General features: G+C 51.4%; 4 protein-coding genes across 4 annotated transcripts; all 4 read right to left on the reverse strand.

The window, feature by feature from the left end:
- Positions 1–108: 108 nt before the first annotated feature.
- M436DRAFT_51847 (NADH:flavin oxidoreductase/NADH oxidase family protein) lies at positions 109–1,215 on the reverse strand (the record flags this gene model as incomplete). Its single annotated transcript, XM_013569621.1, has 1 exon — positions 109–1,215. The coding sequence occupies one exon, from the start codon at positions 1,213–1,215 to the stop codon at positions 109–111; it is 1,107 nt and encodes a 368-aa protein (XP_013425075.1).
- Positions 1,216–2,012: 797 nt separating this feature from the next.
- On the reverse strand, positions 2,013–2,968 carry M436DRAFT_65908 (ThrRS/AlaRS common domain-containing protein; the record flags this gene model as incomplete). Its single annotated transcript, XM_013569802.1, has 2 exons — positions 2,013–2,819; positions 2,966–2,968. 2 exons carry the CDS (start codon positions 2,966–2,968, stop codon positions 2,013–2,015), a joined length of 810 nt encoding a protein of 269 aa, XP_013425256.1.
- Positions 2,969–3,307: 339 nt separating this feature from the next.
- On the reverse strand, positions 3,308–6,336 carry M436DRAFT_52544 (alkaline phosphatase-like protein; the record flags this gene model as incomplete). The annotated part of the gene is made up of 5 exons (XM_013569743.1): positions 3,308–3,564; positions 3,712–4,574; positions 4,627–4,947; positions 5,003–6,058; positions 6,116–6,336. The coding sequence occupies 5 exons, from the start codon at positions 6,334–6,336 to the stop codon at positions 3,308–3,310; spliced, it is 2,718 nt and encodes a 905-aa protein (XP_013425197.1).
- A 758-nt stretch (positions 6,337–7,094) lies between these two features.
- Positions 7,095–10,831, reverse strand: M436DRAFT_65910 (uncharacterized protein; the record flags this gene model as incomplete). Its single annotated transcript, XM_013569803.1, has 2 exons — positions 7,095–10,710; positions 10,767–10,831. The coding sequence occupies 2 exons, from the start codon at positions 10,829–10,831 to the stop codon at positions 7,095–7,097; spliced, it is 3,681 nt and encodes a 1,226-aa protein (XP_013425257.1).
- Between the last annotated feature and the right edge of the window lie 545 nt (positions 10,832–11,376).

Genomic DNA, 11,376 nt, shown 5'->3' on the forward strand with positions numbered 1-11,376 from the left:
CTGAGGCAATCTTGAGAAATATCATATCATTTAATCATTAAGATCTATGAAGTCTATCGAAAAGATCTAGTGGTATCGCATACAAGCATAAACGTCAAAGGGTATAATCTAGAGCTTGGCCTCCTTCTGGAACTTCTCGCTGAAAGGGTAGTCGGTGTAGCCCTTCTCGCTCTTAGCGGCGTAGAAGGTGTCGCGGTCGTAATCGGCGAGGGGGATGTTCTCCTTGATACGGTAGACCAAGTCAGGGGTGGAGATGAAGTATCTGCCAAAGACAATGACAACATCCTTATCGGCGTACTCCTCATCGGCAGCACGACGGGCGCTGTCTGCGCGGAAACCACCAGCGATCAAGATGGGAGAGGTCTTGCCCCAGGCCTCGACGGCGAAGTCGATCAATTCGGTTGACTCGACGTCAGCGTTGCCCTGGATTCTGGACTCGACCAAGTGGACGTAAGCGAGCTTGTGCTCCTTGAGGCCGTTGATGAGGTGAGTGAAGGTGGGGATGGGGTCGTCCATCTTCATGCCCTGGAAGGGAGACCAAGGGGACAGTCTGATACCAGTCTTGTCGGCACCAACGGCATCAACAACAGCCTTGGTGACCTCGAGAGCAAAGCGAGTGCGGTTCTCGATGCTGCCACCCCACTTGTCGGTGCGCTTGTTGCAGACGTCCTGGGTGAATTGATCGATCAAGTAGCCGTTTGCGCCGTGAATCTCAACTCCGTCGAAACCAGCGCCCTCGACGGCGTTCTTGGCGGCATTGGCGTAGTCCTTGATGAAGATCTGGATCTCGTCCTCGGTGAGAGGGCGAGGCTTGGGCGAGTTGTCGCTCATGGGAAGGTCAGAGGAAGAGCAGAAATCGTAGCCATCCTTCTTGAGCACGGTAGGGTCGGCAGCACGGCCCAGAGCCCACAACTGCATGTAGATGACACCACCCTTGGCGTGAACGGCATCAACGATTTCCTTCCAGGCCTTGATCTGGGCATCGGTGTAGATTCCGGGGACGTTGTTGTAGCCGCCAGCGCGAGCGGAGATGGGTGTGGCCTCGGTGATCAGAAAAGTTCCAGGGACGCAGGCACGCTGAGAGTAGTATTCCTTGACGAAGGGAAGTTGAACGTGATCATCGTCGGCGCGGAAACGGGTCAAGGGGGCCATAGCCAGACGGTTTGACAACTTGGCCTTGCCAATTTGGATGGGCTGAAAAAGCTTGGAGGCCATTGTGAATTGAGTTTGATCCGGGATTGGGAGTGAAAAGATATGACGCTCGCTGAAGTCGCTGTGGAAAAAGTGGTAATGTATTCAAGGCAATCGTCTATGGGCATCTAGGTTATATAAATGTTCTAGCTAGCCAGGCCTCTGCTTTATTAAGCAATCTGTAGAATTCGAGAGAAAACGGTGAGGCGATGGCATGCCGAGATCTCGGGTCGTGCACAAATCGCTTACCAATCTCTGCTTCTTTGTTTCAACCTCGTGGAGCCTGTGACAGAGAGCACAAGTGTCAATTGCGCCATGAGCATTGTGATATGGCCATTCGTCGAAGCTCCAAAACTTTCTAGTACCTTGCGACAGAGCAGGGTGAAAATTGATGGTGGCCGTGTGGCCTTTCGACTTCGAGTATCGCGGTCAAAGAGGAAGGTGGTTTTCGGTCACGTCATTCCAGGATATCCGACGTTGCGGCTAAAGTTGCGGGTAGCACGGGCTCTCGTACCGATCCCGGCCGCGACTACTCCGAGAGGCGACGTTATCGCCGCGAGATCTGATACTGCAGTGACACAGTGATACTACTGGAGTAAGAAGTTCTTGATGGAGATAACGATTCTGTTGCTTGGAAGGGCCAAAACCGATTATCAACGGCAACACTGCTCGTATCTGGCTTTGCTAAGTACAGTATTGAGATCAATGGAAGGAGACAAGATGCATATTAGGAGAATGCTTTCAAGAGTCGACTTGACAGAAATCTATCCAACTGAATCTACATTTCCAATATCTTGTTCAGATCTATATCCACACGCCATCTATGCAACAGCATAAGAAACTCTACTCGTCCCCTTACTCCTGCTAATCTTCCTGACCGTCGTCTTCCCACAAGCTTGCGTGCTATCAACATGCGTACCACCACAAGGATAAGTATCCGCACCCACAATCTTGACCACCCTAAACTTTTCTCCCTTGACCACATTCGGATTCTCGGTAATCAATCTCTCCAATCCGTTTGCTTTGAAGTCATCTTCACTCCACCATTCAATCTCAACAGGCAAATCCGCATCCACGTACTCGTCTACTTTTTTCTGAATCGCTTCTTTCCATTTTCCTTCGATGGAACCTGCAAATTCGCAGGATGCGGCGTCGGGAAAATGGGAAGCTTTCAATTCGTCGAATCCTTCGATTTTGTCTTCGAGAAGTTTGCGGGTCGCAGCTCCCAAGACGTGACCGGCGGTGTGGAGTCGTGAGTAGAGCAGACGTTTCTCTGTATCGATCTCCTGGGTGACTGTTTCTCCCTCTTTGAACGCGTCGTGTCCGGATTCGAAACGTCCGAAATGCAGGACTTGGCCTGAGGAAACTGCATCCATGCGTACGGCGCTGACGTTGAAAGTGCTGCTTGATGTCTTCATGATGCCCACGTCCGAGGGTTGACCGCCGCCTTGAGGGTGGAAAATCGTTTGCTCGGTGATGACTACGCGGTCATCTTCGCCGGCTTGTTTGAATAGAGATTGGTTGGCTTCTTCCAGCGAAGTTGCTGAACGTATTGATCGGACTGCTGTTGCGAGAGAGTACAACTTTGCATTGTGCTGGAATGCAAGATAAGTTCTTGTGGGAGCAGCCTATACCAATTGTCAGTATGATTGGACATTTTACTTCTAGACTTTATCGACGAATCAATCGACGTTTGATGTTGAAAGGACATTCGATTGGCATGAACGTCCCCATAATCGAGATGTGGTCTTTTTGATACAACACTCCAACCTACCATTGTTTCGTGAGTACTTCGTGATTCCGTTCAGTCTTTCCAATGATGGGAAGAGTCACAAAGGTAAAAGGTTCACTCAATTGGAACGAGACGAAGATGATGCCGCGCCCTGTCGTTGACGGGCGACAGATCGGCAAATCTTGCCGTCAATGTGCCGAGCCGGTCTTTGCGAGATACGACGGGCCTGCCTCTGTAACATAAGTTGCATGGGAAACATGTACGATGAATCAAAACGAATACCGTCAACTTTGGTCAAAACAGACTCGCTGAGTGACCTTTTTCTGGGATATAATTGCACATAGCCATTACGGTACACCTTTTCTTACATCTATATCAACACTTTTATCTAACAATCCAGAAAAGTCCCCCCAATCCGATGTTCACAACCAGATGCCACCCAACAGCCCAAGCCATGGCGTAAAGATACTTTGGACTGAACACTGTCCAGATAAACAAATGCGTTCTCAGCACTGTACAGGCCACCATCACAGCCACTAAGCTTGCAGAGATGAAGATCGTCATGATACTGATGTGTTCATGCCAAATGCTCTCGTCCTGACTCTGGCGGATAGGCGCGGAGGTAAAAGAAGCGGCCACAGCTTGTCGATGCAGCAAGTCTCTCTCTTCATGGATCCACTTCTTGCTGCCCAAAGTCCGCTGCTTTTCAGCTGCTTGCTCTGAGCGCTCGAATGCTGCTTCTTCTTGTTCGGCGGAAGGCAGGGTGAACATGACGGCCGCGCAAGTACTCCAGTATACCGGGCCTGCCCAGTTGGATGCAAAGAGAAGGACACCAACGGCAACAATGTTGTACCCGCTGACACCGTTGTATGCATTGCTAAGATCAATGCTGGAGATGGCGTTGGAGTTGCCAAGAGCGAAGAAGGATGTATGTGCCATGAGAAGGACTGAAACAGTGGTGGGAAGGATCGCAAGAGGCCTCGTGTACGCGTGAGAATTGGCGGCGAGGGGTGTGGTTGGGCGTGAGAGTAGGTGGAACAGAATTTGAGACTGCAAATCAAAGAACATAAAGAGTGGGATGTTCTGAGCGCGTGTTTGGGTGATGATGAAAAGTGTCAAAAGATCGTGGAGGCGAGATGGGAGACGAGATTCTGTGAACATGTTCGCGCCCTTCTTCTTCGTTGCTTCATCATGACGTCCATACCCCAGAACGACCATGACAAGGACGACAGTAGTGGCGATAGCCAGTCCCACAAAGGAAGCTCTGGCTTGGGTGACTAGATCCAACTCGGAGGTCCACTCTCTGATAGTCTCGGCGAGACCACCAACCAGTTCTGGCGCATCGGCCTGAGTAAAATTGAGCTTGAACACAAAAGAAGGCAAGACCAGAGAAATAGCAGAAATGGTTGCGAACTCGGGAGCCAAAATATCGGCGAAAGTACGTCGACCAATGCGGAAAGCTAGATGAATGTATGCCGTAACGATCAGTACCCAAAGAATGATGAAGTGATCGGGGAAGAAGGTGTGAGCGACATCAGGATCACCGGCATGCTTCTGTCCAGTTTGGTTCCAACGTGTCGATAGACGGTGGAGTGCAAGAAGGACGAAGGTGGAGAAGACTACCGATGTTTGGAGTCCAATGACTTTGGTCCTGGATAGAATTGGTCAGTTGCCGCTTCCCTGCTCGAAGGCTGCGTACTCACTTTGCGGCGTAGAGATAAGCCATCCATGCTGCGGTAGCCCAGTACCAGAAGTGCTGCTCCTCCTCGACATAGCTGGTGGCAAACATCATTATGCCGTAGAAGGTGGTTATCAGGACAAACCCCAAACCAGCAGGAGTAAATGGCCAATTACTCTGCCTAGAGTTGACAGCCAGTATGAGGGAGACACCGGCGATAGCGGCACCCTTGGCCAAGAGTTCAACCTTGTAACTACTCGCAGTAGTACTTAGGACATCTTGGGCATCGTTCAGGAACTGTAAAGGTGTTAGTTCAAGTCGCAAAGGGCGTTCATGCTGTGCTGACCTCGTTCAGATGAATTATCGAAGCGACCAGCTCCCCCGATTGTCGACTGCGAGACAGTGCGTCTCTGACCAAGAACCAGCGGCACTTTAGTCTTTGCTCGTCTTCCTCAAAACCTTGACAGTCCATTTGGACCGAACCCTCAATTTTCGGATCGTATCTCCAGGCTTCGGAGTCACCGAATTTGGCCTTGATGATGCCCAGCATTTGAAGAGCATTCCTGTAGAGCAATTCGGCCGCAGCATTCAAGCCCGTGCTACTAGTCTTCGTCTTCCAGAAGCCAAGAAACTCGGGCAGAATGATACCAAGGTTGTTGCGAGGGATTGGGATGCCCAAAAGGGCGGAAAGTGTGGGAACGACATCATTTTGAGCGACCTTGCGGTAGAATTCAAACTCGGTACCTTCTTTCGGATCGGTAGGAGCTGCATATGCTGGCTTCTCCAAATCCACGAACTTTGGTGAGATGAAGACGAGAGCAGGCTCAGTCTCGCCAGGAGCAGACCCTCCGTGATTACCACCGGAGTTCATGCCGTGGTCGCCGGCTACAACGAGCAAGGTGTCATCGAGGTGGCTGTTGAGCTCCATAGCTTCGTATATCTTCTTGACAATAGCATCCATCTCTTTCTGCTTCGGGAGCATATTTGGGCTCAAGGGACCGGCTTTGTGACCAATGTGATCCAGACCAAGATAATGCATAATCATGGCATCCCAGTCAGGTTGTTCCAGCTCTCTCGGGACATGTCGCGTAACGTTGTTGTCGACCTCGGTGAAGTCAGAGACAAAGAAGGAGCTGGTGCCATCGTGTCGGGCAAAGAAATCTGGAAAGAGCTTCAACCAGGTGTCGTCACCGTAGAAGACGAGGTTGCCGTTGTCGAGATTTGCCTTGGCTTGAGCGAGCCATGTATCCTGAGAAGCCAGAGATGAGGTCGTGTCACTTTCGGCGAAGTTGAGAATAACATCGAGGAATGAAGGCACAGAACCGGTGGTCAAGGCCTTGACTCTAGGCATGGTGATGGTCGGTGGAGTGGCATGTGCTGTGAAGGGCAGCGCGGCGCCCGAGCGAATGAGATCTTGTGTAAAGGTGAAGCCCGATCCATGGCCATAGACAAAGTCACTGGCAGGCCGTCAGCAATCCGACCTTGAGCATGTCTCTACAGGCGAACGTACCCACCTCCTCAACGCGTCCACGGTCATGAAGATGACCTTGTCAAAAATCCTCTGTGGCCGCTCATTGCCTTTGAGCAACCCGAGTCCCAGCTCTTCATTCTCGACTTCCTCAAAGGTGGCCAGACCAGACAGAAATGGCTTGTAAGGGAAGAAGCCTGTTGCGAAGACGAGTGCCGCGATGGGTATCAAGAGGTTGGAGAGGGCGAGAGCGATGCGCTTCGACATGGTCGTCGTCGTTGTTTGGTCTGCTCTAAGGTCTGATCTTACACTCTGTCATCCATTGCCGGCCAATCGCGCCCCAAGACTTGTTGTAAATCAATTACGTGACTCCGTACTCTCTCCTTTCCACTTTCTTGTCCAGCGCCATGACGCGCTTCTCGGTCCGCGCTTGTGGGGAAAGCTCCCCTTCCTTGCACTCACCCTGACCTTGGCTTTGACTATCACCATCTGCATTACTCTCTAACCGAAGAATCACAACTCCCTCGTGTGCAGAGAACGGCATCCAAGTCTACCCATCCAGATGCACAATCATCTTCAAACCACAGCTTTGTGTCCAAGAGATGCACCGATTCACAAAGGTATCTGTCCAGAAAGGATGAAACTTGGATAAGAAGAGTGAATAGATTCGCTTATACAGACAATACCCCTTCCACTTCGATCAAAGAAGAAGTAGATATATAACTCGCTAGTCATAGCATTAGAACAAAAATTTCCATCCAGTCAAACCTGTGTGCGTAGTCGGCCGTTGGTCCCATTATAATCAAATCCCCTCACTTCTTACTCGTCGTCGTCGTTCGCGATGCCGCTGTAGCTCGTTCCTCGATGATGGATTTTCTTCTCTTGTCTTCGTTGTCATCATAGCCATCTGCGCTATCGTCAGACCTCCTTCTCTTCTTGTTGCTTGCTTCTTGTTGATTTGGACCTGGTGTGCCGGAAGCAAAGTCCTTTACCTCGACGTGTTTACCTTGCTTCCGGCGATCATGTCATGCCGGTTGCTGCACTGCATGCTGTTGCGCATTTTGCTGCTGGCCGTTTTGACGGGCTTTTTCCGAACACTCGTCTTTGCTCATATTGCTGTTCTTGGTGTCGTTGTCGTTGTTGGCATCCTTGTTGCTCTTATCACTTCCGCTCTCGAGGTCATTGATAATGCCGCCCAGCTTGGCCATGCTGACGGGTTTGGTCATGAAGTCGTCGACACCCGCGAGGAAGGCACGTTTCTTTGCTTCGGCATCGCCGACGCCCGTAAGTGCTATCACAGTGCAGCGGCTCCATTTGTTCTTTTCTTCGAGATTGCGGATCAATTCGGTGGCTGTGAAGCCGTCCATTACTGGCATTGAGATATCCATGAGGATCAGCGCGTATGAGGCCGGTGCGGTTGAGTAGGCGCTCACGGCTTCCAGACCGTTAGCTGCACAGGTGTGAGGTCGTTTCAGTTTGCGCATGGTTGCAACGAGGAGCTTCATGTTGATTGAATTGTCCTCTACAAGCAACACCTTCCGGAGATTTGAGTTCTCGAGTTCGCTATCCCGTGAGGTCGGAGTTTTCGCGGGTGTTGTGGGTGTCGGAGGCATGGAGGAGACGTCATGTCCCACGTGGGGCTTGGATTCGGTGTATGTAGGTGGAGGATCGCTGTTGGAGCTGACGTTCGGGGGTTTCGTGAGAATGTGTAGGGCGGATGGGGAGGTGGCGATGGCGCCTAGGGTTTGGTTCTCTGAATCTGGGTTTGACTGAGATCGGCTTTGCATAGCAGCTGTCAGTGCTCTCGACATCTTTCTTGGTCCAAATGGCTGATTGATGAAGATCGCGTTCTTGGCTGCGCTCTGTCTGACAACAGAAGAGGCCGAGATTGATCCTAGCACAATGATTGGTGTCGGCCGTGGGTTGCTCGAATTTCTCGTTTTCTCTTGCCATTGGTCGTAATCTCCTTCGGACAAGATACAGACATCAAAGGCATCAGCACCGTCAGAAACGGACACCAGCTCAGTTTGACAGTCTAACCATTCCTTGCAGGTCTTGGAAGTGTTTGTTTTGACTGTCTTGTCGCGCACCAGATCCCCATCGGTCTTGCCCAAAGATTTGGAAAGCGCGACTTTGAGCTTACTACCATCAGAACGTTTCGGTATATGAATATCAGACTCGGCATCCTCTTCGAATGTGGCTTGGAACGACACGGTCACCTTGGTTCCTCTGCCGAGCTCACTTTCAAAGCTTATGTGTCCTCCAAAGTCTTTGATGATTTGCTTGACGATCGAAAGTCCAAGTCCGGTACCAACGGCATGGGTATTTTCCTGCATGAATGGGGTGTACAAGTGGTTGCGAAGATATTCACTTCCAATACCTTGACCCGTGTCTTCGACGGTCAAGGACACTAGAGCTTTATCCGGATCCTCTGACTTCTTGTACTGTAAGCTCACAGTGATCGTGCCTTGCTTGGTATACTTGAGCGAGTTACCAAGAAGATTGGTAATGACTCTGGTCCAGCTTCCAGGTGATATGTCCAGATTCCAGTTAGTTCGCTTAGCAATGTTCAACACTACAGCCACCTGCTTTGGTATCTTTGCAGCGAGTTCGTCTTCGTCCTCTTGCTTAGCTTTGCTTGCTTGGAAGCTCTTCGCCGTGACGGTTGTGTCGACCACATTCTCTGTCAGAATAGCGAGGTCTACAGCACTCGTGACGCCAACTTCTCCCATGTCAGCAGTCTTGAATCCATGGTGCCTTTTAGCATCTGTTTCTTTTCTGTCTTTTCGTTCTGGCTCTGAGAAGCTGTTGATTTTGGTAAAGTCAAGGATGTTGTTGATCGTGTCTAGTAACGTCTTACCAGCCATGCTGATGGTAGTCGTCATTTCCTGCTGATAGTTGCTGAGATCGCTTTCTTGCAAGAGCTCAACTCCTGCCAACACTCCATGTAGTGGGGACCTCAGTTCGTGAGAAATAGAGCTGATGAAAGTGGCTTTGGCTTGATCAGCGGCAATGGCATCGAGACGTGACAATTCGGCCATCAGATTGTTGCTGAAAGCGGCAAGGTATGTTATGTCCTCGGCCTTGTTCAAAAATCTGTTTGGCGCTGCGTTCCAGACAAAGGCGGCCGATCGCCATCTCTCTCGCCTGCTGTCCCACAAGGGTAGGAAGGCGATACTACGAGGGTTAGAGAACACTTCAGCTAGGGTCATGGCGTCGACAAATTCGCGGCTGCGGCGCTTGCGTGACCTGCTGTTCTTAGAGCCTTCACTGACGTCGTCAGACATGTCTGTACCAGAAGAGCTTGACAAGGCTTTGCCGTCGTGGAAGTTGAAAACTTTTCCCATGGGATAGCGACGAATCAGACTCCGGATGAAAGCCTTTGGAAGACTAGAATGCCTTGCAGAAGCATCGAAGCCACGAATTGTCGACTTGACCTTTGTCGAGAAACCAAGCAGGGCACATTGAGCGTCAGGAGAGATGGGAGTTTTCTGCTTTGGCGTTGCCGACTCGGGGCTGGAAGAGTTGGTCGAAGTGTCAGTTTCGACATCGGTGTTTGACGAGTCTTGGTTCTTGGTTGACTCCTTAGTACGGTGAAAGTCAGCATCGATGAAGGCCACACCCTCAGCACTCATGGCTTCGCGCATAAGATTGCTGCTTCGTGCAAACGCGGTATTGACTTCACGGTCGAGATCGAAGCCTTCGTGCTTATCCTGAGCCATATGACCAGATTTGAGGGTGGGTTTGGGTTGTTGACCGGCTGGCTGGATGCTGAGCGTGTCAATTGATGCATGGTTGCGGCCGTGGGGGATCTGATCGGCGTTGTATGTCATTCCCAGCTCTTCATCGGCACGGTCGTTCCGGGCTTTTGCGTCGTCAATAGAATTGCGGCGACGTCTTGCGCCTTCGCCTCGGAGTTTGCGACTATGTGTATCCAGCCACCAGTCACGTAGACTTTCCTTGCCTTCGCTGAACAGAGCCAGGCCCTTGATCAGACGATCGCCACGCTGCCTCTGCAAAGCAGTGTGTTTGGCATCGAGATGGCCCATGATAGTATCAGCGATATCCTCCATGAAGACCATTTCTTCAGCACTGATGCCGAGGCGAGGACGATCGTCCAAGATGGCATAAGAACCGATGACCAGACCATTGCTATTTCGGATGGGTACCGCAACGTAGAATCTCAATTTGGGGGCAGCTTTGACGACCATGAGCCCTTGCATGTCGGTGGCCTTTCGCAGGTCGCTGATGATGTACCAGTGTGGACTGATGCCATCGGTGTAGTAGTATTCGTCTTCGTTTGGATTCTCGCGGCGCTCCTTGGTCGTTATCCATTGCCTCAGGCCGGCGACGGAAAGACCTTCGTCACGGGGGTAGCGTGTGGTTCCCAAGAACAAAGCATCGCGCGAGTTGTGAACCAGATCCGACTGCAGAGAAAGGGTTCGCGTCGACTCGGCCAGAACAAATTCCTCATCCTTGGACACGAGCGAGATGATACAGCGCTGCGCCTTGAGCCGAAGTGCTCCTAACTGCGCGAATGCAGCCAGAGCCGTGTCGTCGCTGCCGACGGCCAATCTGTCCTCGATCTCGCCATTGTTGAGCTGCAGAGGGTGGATGGTCGTGCCAAAGGCCTCTAGGCATCTACACAAGTCGACATGTTAGCCTGGCTGACGCTCGGTTGGGCTGAGCCTAATCACCTAAACACCTCACGAACACGCGAAGTCTCGCTGGGTTTGGTATGCGCAGGTTCCGACTTGGCCATTTTCACGTACGCACGCCTTGCACAGAGGCATCAAGGATAGAGAGGACCGAGAGCAAAGGTGCAAGACTTGACTCTGCTAACGTTAGCCCTTTCACATCCTCGCCCCAAAATGGCCTGGACCTGCTCTATGCATGGCTGCGGCGTATCAAACCCTGTCCCATCGACGATCTGCCCCGGATTTAGGCGGTCTTTGTCTTGAGCCGCTTAACACTTTTCCCTTTGATCTTCCGCCTTGACCGCGACCGTCCCCGTACACTCGCCGTCTTGACCAGCCGCCGGCGACATGACCGGTCGCCTTCCATCCCGCCGTTGACGATCTGTACTGTACTGCATACAAGTGCATTTCACGACTCAAAAGATACATGCTTCCTCGGGCTGCCGTCCGCTACATATGGTTACGCGAAGCGGTTGCGAAAATGCCGCGGCGCGCTCGGTCCCAGTTCCGATCGAAAACAGATTAATCACCCAATGGGTTTGACCCTGCCGCTCGCAGTGCTGTTGGGAAACGGATGGCTTCCTTGTGCAACACTACACATTCCTTATGT

This window comes from Aureobasidium namibiae (assembly GCF_000721765.1).
Source record: "Aureobasidium namibiae CBS 147.97 unplaced genomic scaffold scaffold_14, whole genome shotgun sequence".
Taxonomy (NCBI): Eukaryota; Fungi; Ascomycota; class Dothideomycetes; order Dothideales; family Saccotheciaceae; genus Aureobasidium; species Aureobasidium namibiae.